This window comes from Megalobrama amblycephala, linkage group LG21 (genome assembly GCF_018812025.1).
Source record: "Megalobrama amblycephala isolate DHTTF-2021 linkage group LG21, ASM1881202v1, whole genome shotgun sequence".
NCBI classification, from domain to species: Eukaryota; Metazoa; Chordata; class Actinopteri; order Cypriniformes; family Xenocyprididae; genus Megalobrama; species Megalobrama amblycephala.
The window spans coordinates 12,320,709-12,344,350 of record NC_063064.1 but is presented as its reverse complement, the minus strand read 5'-3'; the positions used below and the strand labels follow the sequence as shown (position 1 = coordinate 12,344,350).

Below are 23,642 nucleotides of genomic sequence, written 5' to 3'. Positions count from 1 at the left end.
GTTGTGTGGTAACCGTTTTATAAAAGCAATAAGGTACTCGAGGCTAGTGCTGTATTGTGAATAAGTCACGGCTGAAGGGTGTGCGTGACTTATTCACAATACAGCACAGCCTCAAGTACCTTTATGTGTGTGTTTAGCTTTATTACACAAAATTTTTTTTAAAAGTTTAAGTTTTCATTAATAATAATAACCTATCTCTTAAGTCATTGCCCCTATATCATTTTACGGGAGTTTCTTTAACCCAGGGAAAAAGAGATTTTGATATATGGCAAATACAGTAGGTCTTGAATGTAAATTATGCAGTGATTATGCAACTGATATATGTATTTTTAATTTTTTATGCCATGGAAATTCATGAAAAATTATCTCTCTGATTTAATGTTTTTTATTATGCACAATGAAACAGCATTGCCCTCTGAAAGACCTCAAGAAAAGCTCTCATAATCCTGTCCTCAGAAAATCTCCTTGTTTGAGCTCTTAAGCTCCTCTTCCTTCTCCCAAAAGAATTAGATTGGTCAATACAGATTTGTAAATATCCCCTCATGAATATGCGAATGTAAAACCAATTTTCCCCAGTGAGGAAAGCAGTTGTGTTGCTTAATTTTCTTTTCTGTTTGTCTTCCCGCAAGAACTCTTTTAGGAATCAATCCTTTATCGACTTGAGATTTCTACTCTCTCTGTCCTGCTGATGGAGCGGCCTAATGTCTAAGTCATGCTAATGTCGAGAGCAGACTAATAGTGTACTGAAGGCCTGAATGTAGACTTGTCTGCACTGTCTGGATCTTTGGCACATTGAGTAATTCTGTAATATTTTTGTCTGTTTGTAAACTCTGTGAAAACCCCAGCAGATTTCATGTTTAGTGGATGAGTGATTACATGATTCCTCTTTTGTGGGTTTTTTAAGGACGGATGTTGATTTCTTTCTTTCTTACTTTCTTTTCCGCAGTGTTTTTTTTTTTTGCTTTTCTCATCTGTCAGGTAGATGCTTAAACATGTCCTCCTGAATTACTCTGACACTTAATGTCTGCCTGGCGAGAAACTATGAGATTGGATCTCTAAACAGCTGCTTGCTTTCAGTTTGTTGCGCATTGGTAATGGTGCATATGGTCAGGCAGACTATTAATGTTAGTTAAAGATGACATGAAATCCAAACTGATTATATTAACTTTTAAAATCCATGTTCAGTCTTATGTATCATTCATGAGTGGACGCTATATTCTAAAGAATTTTTATCAAAATGTTAAAACTTTCTCCACCTCTCTGAAATAATTTTACTTTTGATGTTACCGAATGCAGTCAGGTAGGGAAAAAATAAATATTAATAGATTTGCATGTTATTAAATGAATGTTCATTTCTTATAAGGTGCTTATAATGATGTGATGCCTCTTAATGTCACTTGATGTCATGATTGATTTTAGTTTTTAATTTATTTAGGTCTTTGTATTTAGATTTATTGACATTTTATTATCGGTCATTTATTGGTTATTGAGCATAATAACTTAAAGGTCCCGTTTTTCATGGTTTTTTTGAAGCTTTGATTGTGTTTATAGTGTGCAATATAACATGTGTTCATGTTTCGCGTGTAAAAAAACACAGTATTTTTCACATAATTTACTTATCTGTATACCGCTGTTTCCACTGTCATAAAAACGGGCTGATGACTTCCTTGTTCTATGAAGTCCCTCCTTCAGAAATACGTAACGAATTCTGATTGTGCCAGCGGTTCCTGTGTTGTGATTCGACAGCAGCTTAGCGAACCTTGCCCGGAAAGGTCACGCCTCTTACCATAACGTGGAGATGCACGCGCTCAGTGTTATTGTAAACATGTCTTTAATTTTACCCTATCAATTTGAGCCGGAATCAGACCCGGTGATGAAAATAACAGCGTTTCGACGACATGGCGACAAACACACTCTACAAACGCAACTCTTGTGTATTCCTGTGGGCGGAGGTTAGTCAAAAAACTGTTTTAGTGACGTCATTAAAGAAGGAAGTAGAGGGATGTAGTCCAAACTGGCCGTTCGATGTAGGCGACTTCTGTTAAATAAAATATCTCGCTTGGCATTGAACTTTGAGCTTTAAAATTTTACAGATTTTATTTATACTCTAACAACAACATTATACACTAACTAAAGTTTGAAACATGGGATCACGAAGAACGGGACCTTTAAATTTGGCTCATCGGTATTGACTAGAATTTTAATATAAAGTATATGCATCCCCTAAATATTTAGTATATCAAAGCTATTACTATTTTTTTTATTTTTATTTATTTATTCATTTATTTATTTATTTTTTACACGTTATGTATTTAAGGTATCATCCAAATGTTTATATATTGCTGCAATGTATTTCTTATCATAGCATACTTTTCACATCCTGATACATAAAAACCCTGTCCTACTTTTTTTTTTTCCATTAAATATCCTGTTTCACTTGGAAATTTTATATTATTGAAGTTAAATGTTGTTTACAATACATTGTCTTTAACATGATACGTTGGTGGTATTTAAAATTCAGTGTTTACTTGCTCCCAATACCACTCACCACATCATTTAGTACACACGCCACACAAACACAATTCAAAATGCATTTTTTTTCCTTATCTGTCACAGTTAATGAGAAGCAGTGCTGCAATCAGAATAGGGTTATAAGAGCAATGACTGAACCAGGAGTCTATTACATTCAAGAGCAACAGACCCTCTCCAACACTTTGGAGTGTTTTCCCCCCTACGTCTGAAGTGTACGTGTATTACCTTCATATATCCAGCTGGATTAGCATAGACTTCGTCATGACTGCAGTGCAGTGGCCCTTTCTTTCCAATGGAGTATTGCACACTCAAATCTGAACATAAGTAAATCTGTATAAGTAAAACACACTATGAAAGAGCCAAATCCACAAATGTAACTTCATCACTGTTTTCTCTAGCTGTAAATTAATAATTAAATAAATAATACAGCAATTGCAGATATTTATGGCTGTTAACATTTTTTTTAAACATTAAACCATAAAACTTTTAGTTTGATGGAAAACCACAGGCAGCCCTTAAAGGGATTGTTCACTCCAAAATGAAAATTATCTCATGATTCACTCACCCTCAAGCCATCAGTGTATATGACTAGCTTCTTTAAGATGAACACAATCAGAGTTATATTAAAAAAATATCCTTGCTCTTCTAACCAAGCTTTATAATTGTAGTGAATGGCGCGCCTTATTTTGAAGTCCAAAAAAGTGCACCCATCCATCATAAAAGTAATCCATACGGCTCCAGGGGGTTAATAAAGGCCTTTTGAAGCAAAGCGATTGGAATTTTGTAAGAAAAATATCCATATATATATATATATATATATATACAGGGAGTGCAGAATTATTAGGCAAGTTGATTTTCTGATCATATTTTTTCCCAAGCACATTTTACCAACTCCAATCCACATCAATCTTAATAACTACTATTAATATTGTTTTTAATCATTTATAAGTGATATATAATTGTTCATGAAGGCTGAAATGAAAAATGCCTTATATTCAGGTGTGCAGAATTATTAGGCAAGTTTTCTTTACAGGCAAAATGAGCCAAAAAAGAGATTTACTCAGACTGAAAAGTCAAAAATTATTAAATACTCATGAGAAGGACGCAATACTAATGCAATACTAGAAATTGCAAAGTTAAAGCATGACCAAGGGACAGCAAAATGCTCATTGGGTCAGCGGGGTCAGACAACAACAGGTGGAAAAGAAAAGACACATGTTAACTGCAAAATAATTAAGAATTAAGGTGAAGAATTAAGTGTGAAACCATCAGGAACCCTTTAGTCTCCAGCGCCACCATTTTCCCGAGCTGCAACCTACCTGGAGTCTCCAGAAGTGCAAGGTGTCAGGATCTCAGAGACTTAGGTTAGCTAAAGAATCCTAAAAAATGACCTGCACTTGATAAGAATCACAAGCTGAAGTGTTATAAAATACCTGGGTTTTAATAGGGCTTATAGACAGACAGCTTGAGAATGACTCCTGATGGACCAGCACCACATCCTCTTGTACCACTGTTTGAAGAATTTATCCAGAATCTGGCAGTAAGGTGTTTGAGTTCACTTTTAGTCCATCTCTTGTCCTGAAATGTCTGTCTTGCAGAGATGGACTAAAAATGATCTTCCAAAACTTACTGCCAGATTCTGGAAGATAAATTCTTCAAACAGTGGTACAAGAGGATGTGGTGCTGGTCCTTCAGGAGTCACTCTCAAGCTGTCTGTTTATAAGGCCTATAAAAACCCAGTCTTCATGTATTTTATAACACTTCAGCTTGTGATTCTTATCAAGTGCGGGTCATTTTTTAGGATTCTTTAGCTAACCTAAGTCTCTGAGATCTTGACACCTTGCACTTCTGGAGACTCCAGGTAGGTTGCAGTTCTGGAAAATGGTGGCGCTGGAGACTAAAGGGTTCCTGATGGTTTCACACTTAATTCTTCACCTTAATTCTTAATTATTTTGCTGTTAACGTGTCTTTTCTTTTCCAGCTGTTTTTGTATGACCCCGCTGACCCAATGAGCATTTTGTTGTCCCTTGGTCATGCTTTAACTTTGCAATTTCTAGTATTGCATAAGTATTGCGTCCTTCTCATGAGTATTTAATAATTTTTGACTTTTCAGTCTGAGTTAAATCTCTTTTTTGGCTCATTTTGCCTGTAAAAGAAAACTTGCCTAATAATTCTGCACACCTGAATATAAGGCATTTTTCATTTCCAGCCTTCATGAACAATTATATATCACTTATAAATGATTAAAAACAATATTAATAGTAGTTATTAAGATTGATGTGGATTGGAATTGGTAAAATGTGCTTGGGAAAAAAAATATGATCAGAAAACAACTTGCCTAAAATTCTCATCCCGCTTTGCTTCAGAAGAACTAATTGTTATATACGCTACCGCTCAAAAGTTTGGGATCGGTAAGATTTTTAATGTTTTTAAAAGAAGTTTTGTCTGCTCACCAAGGGTGCATTTACTTAATTAAAAATACAGTAAGAACAGTAATATTGTGAAAAATTATTACGATTTAAAATAACTGTTTTCTATTTGAATATATTTTACAAAATAATTTATTCTCGTGTTGGCAAAGCTGAATTTTCAGCATCCTTACTTCAGTCTTCAGTGTCACATGATCCTTCAGAAATCATTCTAATATGCTGATGCTGCTCAAGAAACATTATTTTTATCAATGTTGAAAACAGTTGTGTACTTTTTTTCAGGATTCCTTGATGAATAGAAAGTTCAAAAGAACAGCATTTATCTAAAATACAAAGCTTTTGTAACATTTTACACTACCGTTCAAAAGTTTGAGGTCAGTAAGAATTTATTTTTATTTTTTTGAAAAGAAATTAAAGAAATTAATACTTTTATTCAGCAAGGATGCATTAAATCAATCAAAAGTGGCAGTAAAGACATTTATAATGTTACAAAAGATTAGATTTCAGATAAACACTGTTCTTTTGAACTTTCTATTCATCAAATAATCCTGAAAAAAAATATTGTACACACATATTTTGTACAATTGTAAACAATAAATGTTTCTTAAACAGCAAGTATTAGATATTAAGAATGAAATGATTTCTGCAGGATCATGTGACACTGAAGACTGGAGTAATGATGCTGAAAATTCAGTTTTGCTAACACAAGAATAAATTACATTTTAAAATATTTTCAAATAGAAAACAGTCATTTTAAATTGTAATAATATTTAACAATATTACTGTTTTTACTGTATTTTTAATTAAGTAAATGCACCCTTGGTGAGCAGACGAAACTTCTTTTAAAAACATTAAAAATCTTACCGATCCCAAACTTTTGAGCGGTAGTGTAGCTCAACACGTTTAGTCTAATTGTTTCAATCTAATTTTCTTGATTTATTTGCGAGTACCATGCTTTACCATGCCTCAGAGAGAAAAAAAACAAAACAAAATGATTTTGTCAAGTAGCTAACATAGCATAATCAGATGCAGCTTTATTTTTAGTAACAGTAATACAGAATTTTCTCCATCATACTGTACATTTTAAAATTAATTGCATGCCATTTATCAACACAAGCCATCCAGCATTTAATATGATATTCTAAAATCGATCTATCTTACAGCAGTGTGCAACAGTGTCTCACAGCAGCCGCTGAGCGATTGCACAGAGTAACGTTATAACAACATTTTCAACACTCTCAAATGTATCTAATATGATAAACAGAGCTGCGTTACCTCATACTCATGACTGCAAAAGTGGAAGCGGCACCGGCGACTGTGACATAATAAAAGTTCCGCTGCTCGTGAGGCGTGTGTTGCGCAGTCGCTCCAGTGGCCTCGTTCAGCTCCCACAACACTCGGTCCTGCTCTGCTTCATATTACAGTAATGTTAATAATCGCATCCATGAACATGATTTCTTCCCGAGTCCAATCCCAATTCTGTTCCACCATCTGTTGAGGTGAAGACCACATGTCCCAAGATTCCGCTCTCAAACTTGCCGTCATCAAGCTACACCTTTGTTAGGCCTCTAGCGACCTCTAGCGGACAGAAAATATTACATAGTGCACCTTTAATTGTGCAGACCTACTATACATTTCATTACTTTAATCAACAAGTGTTAGCAAAGAAAACATAGGCTTATGTTAAGTAAGACAACCTTAACTTTGTGCCCGACTTTCTAAAGTTGATGTGGGGTCCTAACGGAGCATCTGCTATCCTGCAGAATTTGATGCAACTGCTGCCACAGCTTTCCTTCGTCCTCTTACCTTTGTGTGAGGACAACCGATAAGTCAAGATCTGCTGTGGGCCACCGTGTCCTTACGAGACATCTGGCCTCCCAGAGGATCCAGAGAAGCTATTTCTTTCAATGTTAATAAAGGATACTTGAGAAGAAAAGCAAATGTTTAGGTCAGTTGTGAATACATTTGTTTTAGGATTCTGGGATATTTAGGATTGTGGGGCATTTACGTGGCTCAGATGTTCTCCAAGTGGTGTGGTCTACTGGATAAAGCTTAAAGGGATAGTTGCCCCAAAAATGAAAATCATGTCATCATTTACTCGCCCTCATGTCTTTCTGTATGACACAGTGGAACACAGAAGATATTTTGAAGAACTGTTTTTGTTTATTCAATGGAAGTCAATAGGGTCCAAAATGAGCTGAATCTACTTTTTCATAATTGACACTTTTTTTTTTTTTTAACATCGACATGAATTGATTTGAGATGAATAACGTTGTCTTTGTAGAGCTGCTGTGCAGCAGAATTTGAATGTGTTCCATTTTTGATGTTTGCATCATTAAGTTGGCTTGAAAAAGCCAACTTACTGTTATGCTATTTTCTAAAATTTCTGACTCTAACTCCTCCTAGAGCTTTAACTCTACAAACTCCAAAATCGGCTCAAACTTTCAGACTGTTCTGACTTAGTGTGCTATATCTTTTCTAACTGATCCAACTTACGGTTTTTCCTAAAAATGACTATTAAATCTCGGAAAAATCCCATTGACTTTCATTGACGGAATGTTCAAATGAGCCAAGACTTTCAAACTCCAACTGTCAAAATTCAAATTTAAACTACGGAAGCCCATTAGACTCAATAAAGCTGCCATTCTATGTACTATTTCTAATCCATTGAAACTCATTCAAACTCATAAACTCTATCTATCTATCTATCTATCTATCTATCTATCTATCTATCTATCTATCTATCTATCTATCTATCTATCTATCTATCTATCTATCTATCTATCTATCTATCTATCTATCTATCTATCTATCTATCTATCTATCTATCTCATAGCAACCACCCAGAATAACCTAGCAACCACCCAGAACACCATGGCAACCACCTAGCAACCACACAAATCACCCTGGCAACATCCTAGAAACCAGTCCGAGTACCCTAGCAACTGCATAGCAACACCCTAGCAACCACCCAGAATACCTTAGCAACCGCATAGCAACACCCTAGCAACCACCCAGAATACCTTAGCAACCGCATAGTAACACCCTAGCAACCTCACAGCAACACCTTAGCAACCACCCCAAGTACCCTAGCAACCTCATAGCAACACCTTAGCAGCCACCCCGAGTACCCTAGCAACTGTATAGCAACGCCCTAGCAAAGACCCTGAATACCTTAGCAAAACCCTAGCAACCACCTTGATTACCCTGACATCTATCTATCTATCTATCTATCTATCTATCTATCTATCTATCTATCTATCTATCTATCTATCTATCTATCTATCTATCTATCTATCTATCTATCTATCTATCTAAAACTTTCAAACTGAAAACTTTTAAAATTGCTTCAAACTTTCTGGACCGGCTTTTTCAAGCCAACTTAAAGTTTGTCTTGACAAAACGTTTTTCATCTAGTTGATTCTGTTATTTTCCTGTTTATTAATGTGAAGCTGCTTTGAAACAATCTGTATTGTGTAAAGCTTTATTTATATAATGTTGACTTGTCTTGATCCCGTTGACTTTCAATGCATGGAGAACACTGATACATGCTTCAAAATATCTTCTGTTGTGTTCCATAGAAGATACAAAGTCATGCAGGTTTGGAATGGCATGAGAGTGAATACAGTGATTAAAGATTAGATTATCTATCCTTTTAAGGCTTTTAATCAGGATGCCAAACTGTGTTGAATCACTTGAGCTCCACTGTCTGCTTTCCCATTGGTAGTTTCCTTGACTACATAAAATCTAAAATCGACTCTCTGAATCATTCAGTCAAGGTTTAGGGCTCTTTGAATGCTTCCCCGCTATGATGACGAAACTGTAATCTGTCTTGTTTCTTAGTTGTTGACCTGAAAATTCTCCTTCCCAATACATTTTCATAATTCTTAAGGCTGTAAAAATCACATACATGATGACATTTTCTTTTTTTTTTTCTCAAGTAGTCAGAAGAGTAGTAGTTCTGCTTGTGGCAGGTTCAAACTGGACATGGTACACACTGAATGTTGTACATAGATCTTTTTTTTTCCACTGGGAAGCAGCCTAAAATGGTGGTCATTTTTTATAAAACCATAATAGTTTTAATTTTAACTTATTTATTTCTTTTTGATACAATCGTTGTTTTAAAATGAGCACCAATTTTTAACTTTGTGATTTATGGTAGCGTTTTTGGTGGTAACGTTCTGGCCTGGTTGGTTAGAAGGAGACGGACTTTCATCAACAATGTTGGAAGCATGAGGCAGTAAAAACACTCAACACTGTCTTGAGAGAGAGTGAGAGAGACAGAGTGTTCACAATAAACAGAATGTGTCTAACAATATGAAACAGAATGCAATGTACTGAGATATGTCTTTAAAAGTTTTAACCTTTAAATTAATTACCTAAGACATTAGAGTTATTAACACACTCTTGAAACTATTAATGCTTGTATTTACAGTGCCATTGTTGAATTGATGTATGATGAGATGCTAAAATTGTAGGAATGTTTTGTGCTGTTGAAAGAATTACTTTTGAAAGGAAATTGAGAACTTTATTTTTGTGCCATTCTTTGACATTAAAAAATCACTGCAGAATGTCATGGTTGCGGAAAGTTGAGAAATAGTTGAGAAATAGGGTTTTAGGTTTTTTGTCAGCTTTTATGGTGGTTAGCTTTTGTTGCTTTCCTGTGACTTCATGAGGGTATATTTATTTGGATTTTGCTGTTAGTTGGTATATTTAAGGAGTTTTAGCTCATAGTGCGACAATATTTTGCATGTCGCACATATCAGTCAGCCACATTATACTAAAGCATATTATGGAAGCCCAATTCCACCACATAAGAAATTAAATAAATCATTGAGAAAATTATGACAAACAGTTTTGATAGCTGAATTTATATCATCATAATGACACATATTTATGTCATAATTTTGACATAATTATGAATTTTTATGTCAATTTCAACTGTCATAATTATGACATACTAATCTTTACATTTTAAGTCATAATTATGATTTACCAAAGCATGAGTTTTTTTTTTTTTTGGTGGAAATGTGCTTCCGTAGGCCTATAAATAGTTTTAACTACATTAAAGGTACAGTAAAAGTAAAGTAAATCAGACTGACCACCACGCCACTCTTGTAGCCAAGTCAGCAGTAGGGGGCGTGTCCACTCATAATGGTGGAGGAGAGAGCATGAGCAAGAGGACGATTTGAAGAAAGACTGTAGAAAGACAGATGGTCAGAATAATTTCACTGGAAACAGAAGGGTTATGATCAGGCAATAGTTTTAGCTCCCACGTTAAAAGGTTAGTTCACCCAGAAATGAAAATTGTGTCATTAATTACTCACCCTCATGTTGTTCCACACTCGTAAGACCTTCATTCATCTTTGGAACACAAAATAAGATATTTTTGATGAAATCCTAGAGGTATCTGACTTCTTCATTGACAGCAATTTAACCACCACTAGAAAGGTACTAAAGCCATCGACAACCTTAATTTTATAAAGTGATGAGAATACTTTTTGTGAGCAAAAACAAAACAAAAATAATGACTTTATTCAACAAATTCTTCTCAATCGAAGAGAAGATATTGTTGAACAGAGTCATTATTTTTGTTTTGTTTTTGCATTTAAAAATATTCTCTTTGCTTCATACAATTAAGGTTGAACCACTGCAGTCACACGTATGCGTCGTGCTGCTCATGTGAACAGTGTCGGCCAATAATGAGCCAGCGTAAACAAGTGCTGAACTGTTCACTGTAGGGCTGGGTATTGACATAATTTTCACGATTCGATTCGATTACTATTCACGTGCTTTCGATTTGATTCGATATCGATTATTTTGGATGTAGTGTTTCAGTTACAGTACATGGCAAATTTTCTAGAGGAAAAAAATCTCTCAACTAATGCTGTAAACTACACGTTAAGTCGGTTGGTACTATTATAATAATATTGAAGTTTAAATTAACTTATTTACATACAAACAATTAAATTACATTCAATTATGTTTTTATTATAAATAAAGTTTAGAATTACATAATCATATTTGTACTCCAATTCATTTTTTTTTTAAATATAAACATTTAAACCGCAGCAGTCATAACTGATTTATTCATACATGCATTAAATATTGAAGAACATTAAAAATTAAAGCTGCAAGCAGCATTTACCGGGGTTCAAACATTTAAGACATTTAAGCACATATGCATAAAAAGATATTTTAAAGTTTAAAAGATATTTAAGTTTTATTTAGCAAGCATGTAACCAGCTAAATCATAGAAGGAACTGACCATTTTCAGCCAAAACTGGCAATTTACCATTGAAAATATATGGATTTTAAAGATTTAACAGTTATAGCGCCACCTATGGGCCGATCTCCATAAAAGTAGGCATGCTTCTTTAGAGTCATGTGCTGCATGTGCTCACTTAATTTCGAGAAGTTCTGAGTTTTGATTTAGGAATTATAGGCTTTTGAGTACATTTTGCCACGCCCATTTTCTAAATGACCCTATTATAGCAACCGAAATGGTAAAGTTCAACTTTTTTTTGATAATTATTGATCTAGAGAGTCCATAGAATTGTCCTACACTGGTTTCGTTCCGATCGGACGAAAATCCTAGGACTAGTTCGCAAAAGTAGGTTTTTCACATATTTGTGAATAATTAATGAACAATTCGAATGACAGCATTGGTTCTTGAGGCAAAGTTGTTCAGCATGAGGAGATCTATCAAATGATATGCATATTGTGTGGTTTTATGAAACACCACGTGATTACAGAGGCGTAAAACTCGTTAGCGCCAACTCGTGGCCGATTTCTTTCAAAATTCTTAAAGACCTTTAGAACCATGAGTCGAACATGCCCATTGAGTTTCGTTCCAATTGGCCTCCATTAACCTGGTCTAATAGGTGCTCAAACTTTATTGGCCGATGGCGGCCATGTGTTTTGAGATACGCCAATATCCTCATAGGCCATCATGCACCCTTGGACCAAGACACTGCATGCCAAATTTCAAGTCAATTGGACTAATGGTTGCTTAGTTACATACATTTTTATGTTTTTTTTCAAGTTATTGCGCCACCTAGTGTCCAATCGATGCGGTTTTTTATCGTGACCAAAGATTGTGCCCCTACACATGTGAACAAAGTTTGGTGCAAATATGTCATTTTGTTCTCGAGTTTTAGCCACACAAAATATCGTCTTGAACGTACTTCCCGTTTCCGCATTCTTCAAAACGCTTACGCTGAATGTTCTACGCCTGCCCTATTCTATACGGAACGAACGTAGCGCCAGTTTCTTTTTTTCCGTAAGTTGAATAGGGAAGGCGTAGGACATTCAGTGTGGGAATGAGGAGAGGATGGAGGAGAGGATGTTCACACACGCTCCGTGCTGCCACTTCTCTTTAAAGGTGCTAAAGAGGATGTTTTGTTTTATACATTTTTGCAATATTACTTGAAACTGTCTTTACTAACTGATAAAAGACTATTTATTAGGTGCACTGAAAGGAATAATATTAATATACATCATCTGTGCACGAGGTAGGGACCTTAAAAACATCAGCCAATCGTTTACGCGATCATCGCGTAAACGATTGGCCCTCTGGCTTGTCAATCACTGCCATGACGTTCCTTGTGAGAGACGAGCACGGCTGCGCGCTCCAGTAACTTTCCACACTCCACAGGCGCCGCATGCAATGTTTTTGTCCAGGAGACAGGAGTAACCAACTGCAGATTATGAGTTACCTGCGGTGAGTCCGACATAATGAATCCAAAAAACACGACACAGCGAATGCCGGTGGTAAACACTCGTGTTTCAATACTCGTGCACGAGTTTTGGGAGGCGTTCCCTCGAAATGAGTTGTGAAGGAGGGGGGTTGTTCTTACGCATGCGCTCATTTCAAAAACTCACTAACAGTCTTTGGTTTCTCAGTCGACGAAAAGATCCTCTTTAGCACCTTTAACTGAGGCGCTAAAGCTATCTGTCACGTCACATTAAACAGCGCCAAAACGGTATTCATTTTTTGAATCTCATAATAAGATGGATGTCATTTGAAATCTGAGACTTTGCTTCATATCAAAAGTAACAAAGCACAAAGATTATTGCGATTAATTGGATGGAAGGCGCTACATATTCTGCTCATTCATCAACTGAAAACAAACTAGACTAATCGATTCTTGGGATTTAAGAATCGATATCGGTTCATAAAATTGAGAATCGATTAAAATCGAGAAATTGATATTTTTTTACCCAGCCCTAGGTCACTGTGTCAACTGCATACGAGACTAACAGGGTAGAGAAGAAATTAGTTGAAGTCATTATTTTTGTGCACAAAAAGTATTCTCGTCACTTCATAACATTAAGGTTGAACCACTGTAGTCACGTTGACTATTTTAACAATGGCTATAAATACTTTTCTTGCTTTCAATGGGGTATAAAAAAACCCTTGGATTTCATCATAAATATCTTAATTTGTGTTCCGAAGATGAACAAAGGTCTTAAGGGTTTGGGACGACATCAGGGTGAGTAATTGATGACAGAAATTTTCATGCATGTTCATGTGTTTTGGTGGCGGAGCAATGAAGAGAGGGGGTGTGTTTGTTTGTCTCAGAAATTGCTTACTGCACCTCACCTTTAAAGTATCCACAATTTATTTACTTTATATCTATTTGTTTTTATATATAAGTGCATCTATTCTGTTTCTGTATGCATGTGTTTTTGTATTTTGGAGCTTTCAGCTGCTTGTGTGGTTGTTTAGTGTTGAAAGCTGTGCGTTTGTGTGTGTGTGTTGGTATTTAGCTGGTGGTGTCTCCTGAGTGCTGATGAAGATAATTACTGTTGAGGCAGAGTCTCAGGGGAGATCAGACACCTGCCGTCCCCCCTCTCACCGCCTCCTCCCGGAGCTCAGTGCTCACGCTCCTGACGCCCACCTCCCGGTCCCGATACACCTCAACCTCCCTTTGCCCTTGAGTGAACTAATAACCTGTGAAGCTACAAAGTGGGCTCCCGCTAAATATAGCAAGAAGGGGGAAAAGAAAACAATTACCGCTAACATTTGCAAAGAGGTTGCCATGGAGCTGTTTTAGCACTTCCACAGTCCAGTTAATCAAGGTGGACTGGAACAGGTAACAAAAATATATAACTGTTAGATGAATATCATCAGACTTTCAAGCTGATATTTTTAAATAGAATTCTCTCATTAGAATCCAGATTTAGATGTTTATGTACCTGACACCTGGAATCTAATGCCAGAGTTTGCTTTCCATGTCTTTGACTGACACAGGGTCGTGAATCTGAGGATAGTTTGGGACCAGCTTTTAATGGGCGCTAAATCGCCATCACCTGCTTTCAAATGAAGCGGCATTTAATAGACAGAGCCGTAGGTCACTGAAAAGCCACGCAATATCGCGTTCATATCGCAGATGAATCGCCTGCGATAATGAACGCGATATTGCGTGGCTTGTCCGTGAACTACGGCTCCGTCTATTAAAAGGCGCTCCGTTTAAAAACAGGTGATGGCGATTTAGCGGTAATCAGGGAACCGGCTTTACTGACGAAATGCGCGTGAGAATAGCATGCGATTAATCGTGCAGCCCTAAATTACAGTATATTACTATTGATAATTATTCGGTAAACAGTGGTAAAATAGATAAATTAGGTCAAATATATTTAAATTTATTAATTTCTTTTTTTTTTTTTTAAATGTGCAATAACTAAAATAATTTATAAACTTTTTAAAAATAATTTTAAAAAGTACATAAAATAAAATTTTACAACATTTACAGTATTACCCAGACATTTTACAAATATTATATTTAAAAAATATTTAAATAAATTGGAATAACAGAAAAGTCTGTAAATTGATGGCAATAAAGTCATTTTTTACGGAAGAGGATTAGGGCCAAGCAATAATAAAAAAATAAAACCATCTTGAGATTAGTTGTTAAATTTCAAGAAAAAACTCGTTAAATTTCGAGATAAAATGTTGAGAATAAACTCGTTAAATTACAAGAAAAAACTTGTTAAATTTCGAGAAAAAGTCGAGATAAAATGTTGAGAATAAAGTCATTAAATTACGACAAAAAAGTCATTAAATTACGAGAACAAATTTGTTAAATTATGAGAAAAATGTTGTTAAATTTCGAGAAAAAAGTCGAGATAAAATGTTGAGAATAAAGTCATTAAATTAACGAATTTATTCTCGTAATTTAACAAATTTGTTTTCGTAATTTAACCATTTTTTTCTCGTAATTTAATGAGTTTATTCTCGTAATTTAGTGACTTTATTCTCTACATTTTATCTTGACTTTTTTCTCGAAATTTAACGACATTTTTCTCGAAATTTAACGACATTTTTCTCGAAATGTAACGACATTTTTCTCATAATTTAACAAATTTGTTCTCGTAATTTAATGACTTTATTCTCAACATTTTATCTCGACCTTTTTCTCGAAATCTAACGACTTTTTTCTCGTAATTTAATGACTTTATTCTCAACATTTTATCTCGATCTTTTTCTCGAAATTTAACAACTTTTTTCTCGTAATTTAATGACTTTATTCTCAACATTTTATCTCGACCTTTTTCTCGAATTTTTAGTGAATATTTATTGTTAAAATTTAATTGACACTGGAAATACAAGCTTAGTATGTCAGAACATGCAAGAATTGCTATTATAAGGCCAATATTTAATGGCAATATTTTGGTCTTTGTATTAAAAAACTTAAAGGGATAGTTTACCCAAAAATGAAAATTCTTTCATCATTTATACTCCCTCATGTCATTCCAAACTCTTAAGTTTTTGCTAATACACAAATCATTATTTTTTTAATGAAACCTACGACGTTTCCATCTCTTCGTTGAAAGTCAAGATAACCAAAACTTAGAAGATCCAAAAGATCATAAAGGTGTCATAAAACAAATCCATATGAATCTGACTATTTAGTCTTGTGGAGAGATATGATCGCTTTATGATGAACAGATGATGTTATCAAACTGAACCTTTTTGTATAGTGTTGCAGAGTTACTTTATCAGGTTTTAATTAGTGTTAATCTTGAAAATGTTGATTCATGACTTAGATTATATATCACATTGTACCAAGAAAATGTCTTTGTGTTTTCAGTTAGCAGCTTGGCCTATTAGCTTAACATTGGTGTTTACAGGTTACATGCTGTGAACTTGACAAAAAACAAATTGAAGACATTGTAACATGACAGTTGATCTTTCTTTTTATCCTGTTTTCTATTTCTGAAAGAACCCACCCTTCCAGAATTGTCTCTCTCACCATCTCTCATGTCTCTTTATTAATATTTGTTTTGTTCATGTAAAGCATACTTGATATATATATATTGCTGATGCAATGAAGCATAATCTGTCGAGAAAACAGCACTTATTTCCCATATGAAATAATAAAAAGCAGTGAACCTTAAGCCCATTGTGCCCTCACAGTCAGAAAATAAACTGTGAAGTCTAAATAAAAACCTTCAACTGTGTGGATGACTGAAGGTAAATGTTGCTCTGGAGTCTGTGATTGCTCATGTTACCATGCTATGCAGGGTTTTGTCACTGTATAACCACATAACCACATTTGTGACATCACATGCAACACAGACCAGGTGCACTAAAGCACAAGATATGCTTATAGATTCATGTGTGAGGCAGCTGTATTACCCAATGTCCTTCCACTGAACTCTTTGTATGTTAACAACAGCTAGCTTGTACAACAGGGAGCTATTTACAGTTTTAAATGTGGCTGTATCCACCCCCATACAAAGGTAAAAATATGCATTGAATGCAACACCTCTGCCATTAGGAATGACCCTCAGAGGACTCAGCAGATGCTGAATTATGATGTGTGTGTGTATATATATATATATATATATATATATATATATATATAAAACCTTTTGGCACTTTTTTGGTTAGTGATTTTTATAACAATACAAGAATTAGTTTTACATGATCCTGATAACCCAAAGTCTATTATAGATGTCTTATTCTGTGCTTGGTGAGAGCGTGAACATTTATTGTTACATTGCATACAGCGTCTGGAAATTGTCATTGCAGTATTTAAGTTTTGACAAAACCTACCAACCGAATGCTTTCGCTATCTGTTTTCTTTTATGAAAAATTTGCTGTGAGCAGCAAATGCAATGATATGATAAATCATAGTTTATTTAGTTCAGTGTAGCCCAGCACAGTCAAAGCGTACTGTGATGTATTGTAGTAAAATGATGAAATGCAGCCGTTGAGAAGAACACTGCCGAGAATGAGAGTAGTGCATCATCTGACTCTTATCAGAGAGCAAGTGATTAGGTTAGTGAGTGGATTGGAGGCTTACAAACTTTTACAAAATCTTACAAAACAGCTTGTAAACGATATGCCCCGTAATGTTACATTTACGTATGTCCATTTATGTCCATAGCTGTCAACTAGAAAAAAATAATTCCAGTTAAAGTCCACATTTTGTTGAAGAAATGCACTACATTACATATTCATTTTATTTTTTATTTGGCCTTTTAGTGATGTCTCATTTTGTTTGAATAAATACTTAAGTATGCACTTCTGACTGTACGCTTCCTCAGTGTTCTTCCACAGCCTGCCAACTTTGGTGGCCACCCTCATTATTCTCCATGGAGACACGTAGATGCTCAATTAGTAGAAGCCATAGAGAGTTGTTCGAAATCATGACTTAATAAGGTGCTTGACTGGATTTAGCACTGTGCTGCTCTGATAACCTGTTTTACTCCATTCTATAGTGGTGAATAATGGAGAAATTGTCTATTTAATGAGTGTCTTATGGGTTGTTAACTATCACACTGAATGCTCATCAAAGGACGTGATCATGAATGTGTGTGAATATTAACTTAGTGCCAAGATGCAACAGTTAGAAATCTTAGCCTGAATGGAAGCCAAGGCATGAATAAAATGACAACTTGAGCCGCTTTATTACAGTTGATGTCTGTTGTGAAACGACTTCAAAGATGTGTCTGAAAAAAAATGAATTCGATAAACCTGTTTGATGTGTATTCATGGTAGGTGGGTATGGCAGAACATACTACTCTGTGAACTCTGTGAACTGTCACATATATAATGAGAGCTGTTGGGACTTTATGATACAGTTAGACTGTAGGTTCACTTACAAAAAAGTTTTTTTTTTTTGACATATTTGGGCCATATTTGTTTGGACATTGGGTATTTTGGAAGTACTTTGGAGTACAATATATCATGTATCGGAGTACCATGGTCTTACTATATGATACCAGCATTGCATCATGGCACTGCCAAAGAACTTTTTTTGTAAGGGTTATTTATGTTTTTCGAAGCAGCAGCAGAACTTTGGCATGTATAACAGTATTCAACGTGTGATTAAGGTGGAGTCACATTAGTGAAATTTCACCAACAAAAAGCATCCATAGTCTGTCAGTAGTGTAGTGATGCATGAAGCACTGCTCACAAAGAAGTCACATTCAATCCAAGAAATACTGTATTAGTGCAGCAAATTTGCATAAAAATACTTGAACGTGATACGACATTGGGAAATGTTTCATGTGGATTCCTATTGAAATGACTGGATTTTGTGAGCAAAGATAATTATGACCACACTTTTAGGGCTGCAACAAACAATTATTTTGATAATCGATTAATCTAACGATTATTGGAATCATTAATCGACTAATCGTCAATTATTGCACTGATTAATCAGTATGGTTTCTTTGATTATTCAACTAGCAATTAGTTAAAATATTTAGTTATACTTTAATAAATAAAACAAGGAAATCTCTTCAGCTTTTGAAAGTGTATTTTTAATGAATTTGTTAAATTCTGTTAAAATGACTGGTCTGGGGACTTTTTAATAAGTAATAAATATGCAATATGTAATATTGTGCATATTCTTTTGAAAACTGCTCCTCTCTAGATTTCTTATTTTTTTTCTTTATAACTCTTGAGTTTATGGTCATTGAATGGCTTTCCTGAGTAAATGTAAATGTTGTGAACATATTTGTTTCCAAGCTGTTTTAATGACATCTTTCTGCGGTAGAAACTCTGATTAAGTGATTACATTAGAGATGGATTCATTTCAGTAAGTTGTACTGTATCTTTCAACATACTTTTTGATATTCATTCATATTTATTTCGTGCTGTAATGGCAGAAAAGAGGAAAAGATAATAGGTTCACGTCCCGCTTGACCTGAGGTGCTACAGCGATCTGTCACTACACATTAAAGGTGCCATTGAACGTTTTTTTTTTTACATTTTATGTAATATAAGTGTAAGGTGTCCCCTGAATGTGTCTGTGAAGTTTCAGCTCAAAATACCCCATAGATTTTTTTAAATTCATTTTTTTAACTGCCTATTTTGGGGCATCATTAGAAATGCGCGATTCATGCTGCTGTCCCTTTAAATGCTCGTGCTGTCCGCCCCCCCCCAGAGCTCTCGACTCTATCGTTGCATTAACAAAGTTCACACAGCTAATATAACCCTTAAAATGGATCTTTACAAAGTGTTCGTCATGCAGCATGTCTAATCGCGTAAGTAGAGTATTTATTTGGATGTTTACATTTGATTCTGAATGAGTTTGATAGTGCTCCGTGGCTAACAGGCTAATGCTACACTGTTGAAGAGATTTATAAAGAATGAAGTTGTGTTTATGCATTATACAGACTGCAAGTGTTTAAAAATGAAAATAGCGACGGCTCTTGTCTCCATGAATACAGTAATAAACGATGGTAACTTTAACCACATTTAACAGTACATTAGCAACATGCTAACGAAACATTTAGAAAGACGATTTACAAATATCACTAAAAATGTCATGTTATCATGGATCATGTCAGTTATTATTGCTCCATCTGCCATTTTTCACTATTGTCCTTGCTTGCTTACCTAGTCTGATGATTCAGCTGTGCACAGATCCAGACGTTAATACTGGCTTGTGTAATGCCTTGAACATAAGCTGGCATATGCAAATATTGGGGGCGTACACCCCGACTGTTACATAACAGTCGGTGTTATGTTGAGATTCGCCTGTTCTTCGGAGGTCTTTTAAACAAATTAGATTTATATAAGAAGGAGGAAACAATGGAGTTTGAGACTCACTGTATGTCATTTCCATGTACTGAACTCTTGTTATTCAACTATGCCAAGGTAAATTCAATTTTCAATTCGATGGCACCTTTAAAGAGCGCCAAAACCACATGTATTGTTTGAATCCCATAGTAAAATTGACAGAATTTAAAAGCTGAGACTTTGTTTTATATCAAAAGTAACCTGCTCTGTCTCATCTGTCTGCGCGTTGTATGTGTCCTCTTTGCTTTGCTATGTATCTTTCACTGCGTGAGAAAATGGACGTGTGGCATGAGAACAGTGAGTTTGAATGAGAGTTGGTAGCCCTGCATGACAGCATTTTTTTGTAGTTATTTTAACGTTATGTTTGTTATGTTTTATGCTATGTTAAACTCCCACATTTTACGGGTTCGACTATGCACTCTGAAGCGCCGTGTCTTCTTCTATTGGATTCGATCCGGGAGAGCTGCATTACAGTATTGCGCTACAGTGCCCCACTGGTTAAACAGCGTTATTGCAGGCCCTTAAATAAGTAACACAAGTTACTTTTTCACATTTATTGACTGACAGCTCTCCTGTCCCCATGTTGAGAGGAGTAAAGTGTTGTGTGTGCTGTGTGAACATGATGGTTATTGTAGTTCTTGACTAAATGTGAAAATGCATTAACAGTGAAATGCAATCTCAGAGTTTTATGCAAACCTGTAATAATTAACAATATTAAATTACACCAATATACTTCATGCATTTAATCTCACTTTATTAACCAATGTCTTTGCTGCTGATCTTGATCTAATTCAACCATACTAATAAGCAAAAATTACTTTAGATTGGATTTAGGAATAAGAGTGTTGAACTTCCTTATCCTGTGTCCTATTCTTCTTTAATCCAGAATGACAGGTTTGTTTGAGCTGCGCCCTCTACTGTACAGGTGTAAATATGCGTTTTTCGTTCAGCATGTTGCTTATTCATTTCACTTTTGGTGTGAAAGGGCTTTTACATTTGTCAAAAATATAACTTTTTTTTGCAAGCAAGCAAGCAAGCACAGCCCAGGTGAGAAAAAGTAACGCAAAAGTAATGTAATGCATTACTTTCCATAAAAAGTAACTAACGCAATTAATTACTTTTTTAGGGAGTAATGCAATATTGTAATGCATTACTTTTAAAAGTAACTTTCCCCAACACTGATTACATGTTCAATCTATATGCAGAAATGTTTCCGTTTGGTTTGCATTTGGTTTGCATCCATCAAATTCCAAGAACAAATAAGCAAAATCAAATGAAATTTTAAAAATATTACTATATAATAATAATAATAATAATAATAATAATAATAATAATAATAGTGTAATAAAAATATAATAAGAATGACATTATTGAATAGATCCTGCCCAATTATGTCATATATTAAAAACATTTCTTTGTTGAACTTTGTTGGAGAACTAAATCGTAAAATTGTAAAAATTCCAAAAACAAACAAGCAAAATAAAATCCAGACTGCACACATAACATTTAAATATATAAATAATTATTTAATACTCTAAAGGCATGGTTACATTAGCAAAATTTCAGTGAAATTTTGTCTACAAAAAAAAAAGTTCCATAGTGCACTGTCAGTAGTGTAGTGATGCATGAAGCACTGCTCACAAAGAAGGCACTTTCAAACCAACCAGTATTCTGCTGGTCGACACATCAGATTCACATAAAAACTAGAATCAAATCTCTATGCGACATCTGTGTTTACATGGATTCCTGAAATTACTGGATTTTGACAATTGTGACCACACTTTTAGATTTGGTTTGCATCCATCAAGTTCCAAAAACAAACAGGCAAAATCAAATGAAATGTTAAAAATATTATTATATAATATACTGTAAATCTAATAAAAATGTTAAAGGTCCCGTTCTTCGTGATCCCATGTTTCAAACTTTAGTTAGTGTGTAATGTTTGTTGTTAGAGTATAAATAAAATCTGTAAAATTTTAAAGCTCAAAGTTCAATGCCAAGCGAGATATTTTATTTAACAGAAGTCGCCTACATCGAACGGCCAGTTTGGACTACATCCCTCTACTTCCTTCTTTAATGACGTCACTAAAACAGTTTTTTGACTAACCTCCGCCCACAGGAATACACAAAAAAGGGGGCGTGGTCTTGTTGCGCTCCCACGGAGAAGAGCAAGAGTTGCGTTTGTAGAGTGTGTTTGTCGCCATGTCGTCGAAACGCTGTTATTTTCATCCCGCAGTCCAATCACCTTTGTTTGGCCTTCCCAGGGACGCTGTGCTTAGAGATCAATGGTTACAATTTATGTTTAACTCGGTTCCCGAAAATTATAATCCACATGTAAAACTATGTGCAGCACATTTTGCTGAGGACAGCTTCCTCAATCTCAATCAGTTTAATGCCGGATTCGCACAAAGATTATTCTTGAAAGATGGAGCAGAAGCTGCTGTCGAATCACAACACAGGAAGCCGCTGGCACAATCAGAACTCGTTACGTATTTCTGAAGGAGGGACTTCATAGAACAAGGAAGTCATCAGCCCGTTTTTATGACAGTGGAAACAGCGGTATACAGATAAGTAAATTATGTGAAAAATACTGTGTTTTTTTACACGCGAAACATGAACACATGTTATATTGCACACTATAAACACAATCAAAGCTTCAAAAAAACCACGAAAAACGGGACCTTTAAGAAATATAATAAAAAACTGTGTTATCGAATAGAATCTACCCAATTATGTAACCTATTAAAAAAAATCTATGTTGAACTGCAGTAAGTAAATCATCATATATAGTTACTACGAGTGACTGAATGGCTGCTTCCCCTCAGGATCCTTTGATCACCGCTTTGCCACTAGGACTGGAGCAGGAATTTATTGATATATATTGATATTTATTAACTGTATATGTCTGTGTGTTTTTAGTTAGCAAGGGTGAGCCCCAGAAGATGGCTGAACCTGCAGGAGTACCAGAGCAAGAAGCTGATGCAGGACAGCGGCGTGACCGTACAGCGGTTCTTTGTGGCTGACTCTGCCTCTGAAGCCCTGGAGGCCGCCAAGAGACTCAGTAAGTGTCCTTCTCATTCCAAACAGCTCACTATTAAGTGTCTAAACGTAGTTGTCCCTCCAGTAGATTTCAGTGTCAACATTGTGATTGCATGAATAACACTTCATTGATAACATGCTAATGAGGTAATGTTTATTTGTTAACTCGATTGGTGGCATCCCACGCAGTGAGCTGGGGCATGAGCACCAGAATTAGCCAATGAGAACTCAGAACACAAATTTCATTGATGTTTTTGCTTTTATTCTGGTGGACGTGCCTTCAAGGGTCAACAGGACTGAAGATCTTCTCTTATTTCTTCTGCTTCTCTTCTGTTTTACATGGTTTGTTGCTCCCTCGCTGTTTTATCCTTGCATGCTCATTCTTGTTTTCTTTCGTGCCTTTTTATTGTGAGCTTTTGTTTCTAGACAAGCAACTTTTGTATGTGGCATATCAGGTGACGACCTCATTGTGTGTGAAGTACCGGTGCAGTTTTAGCTAAATCCAAGAGGTAGACTAATGTCTGTTAGTGCCGGTCTTCTAAACCACATTCACTTTCATGTGTGTGTGAGAGACGCTGGATGCTTTCCAGAGGCTCACA

At 35.4% G+C, this 23,642-nt stretch overlaps 1 protein-coding gene across 1 annotated transcript in view; it reads left to right on the top strand.

The window, feature by feature from the left end:
* suclg2 (succinate-CoA ligase GDP-forming subunit beta) overlaps positions 1–23,642 on the top strand; it is a 170,599-nt gene that overhangs the window by 13,945 nt on the left and 133,012 nt on the right. The window contains exon 2 of the mRNA XM_048173302.1: positions 22,924–23,065. Coding sequence (XP_048029259.1) covers positions 22,924–23,065 — 142 coding nt within the window. The remainder of the gene's footprint in view (positions 1–22,923; positions 23,066–23,642) is intronic.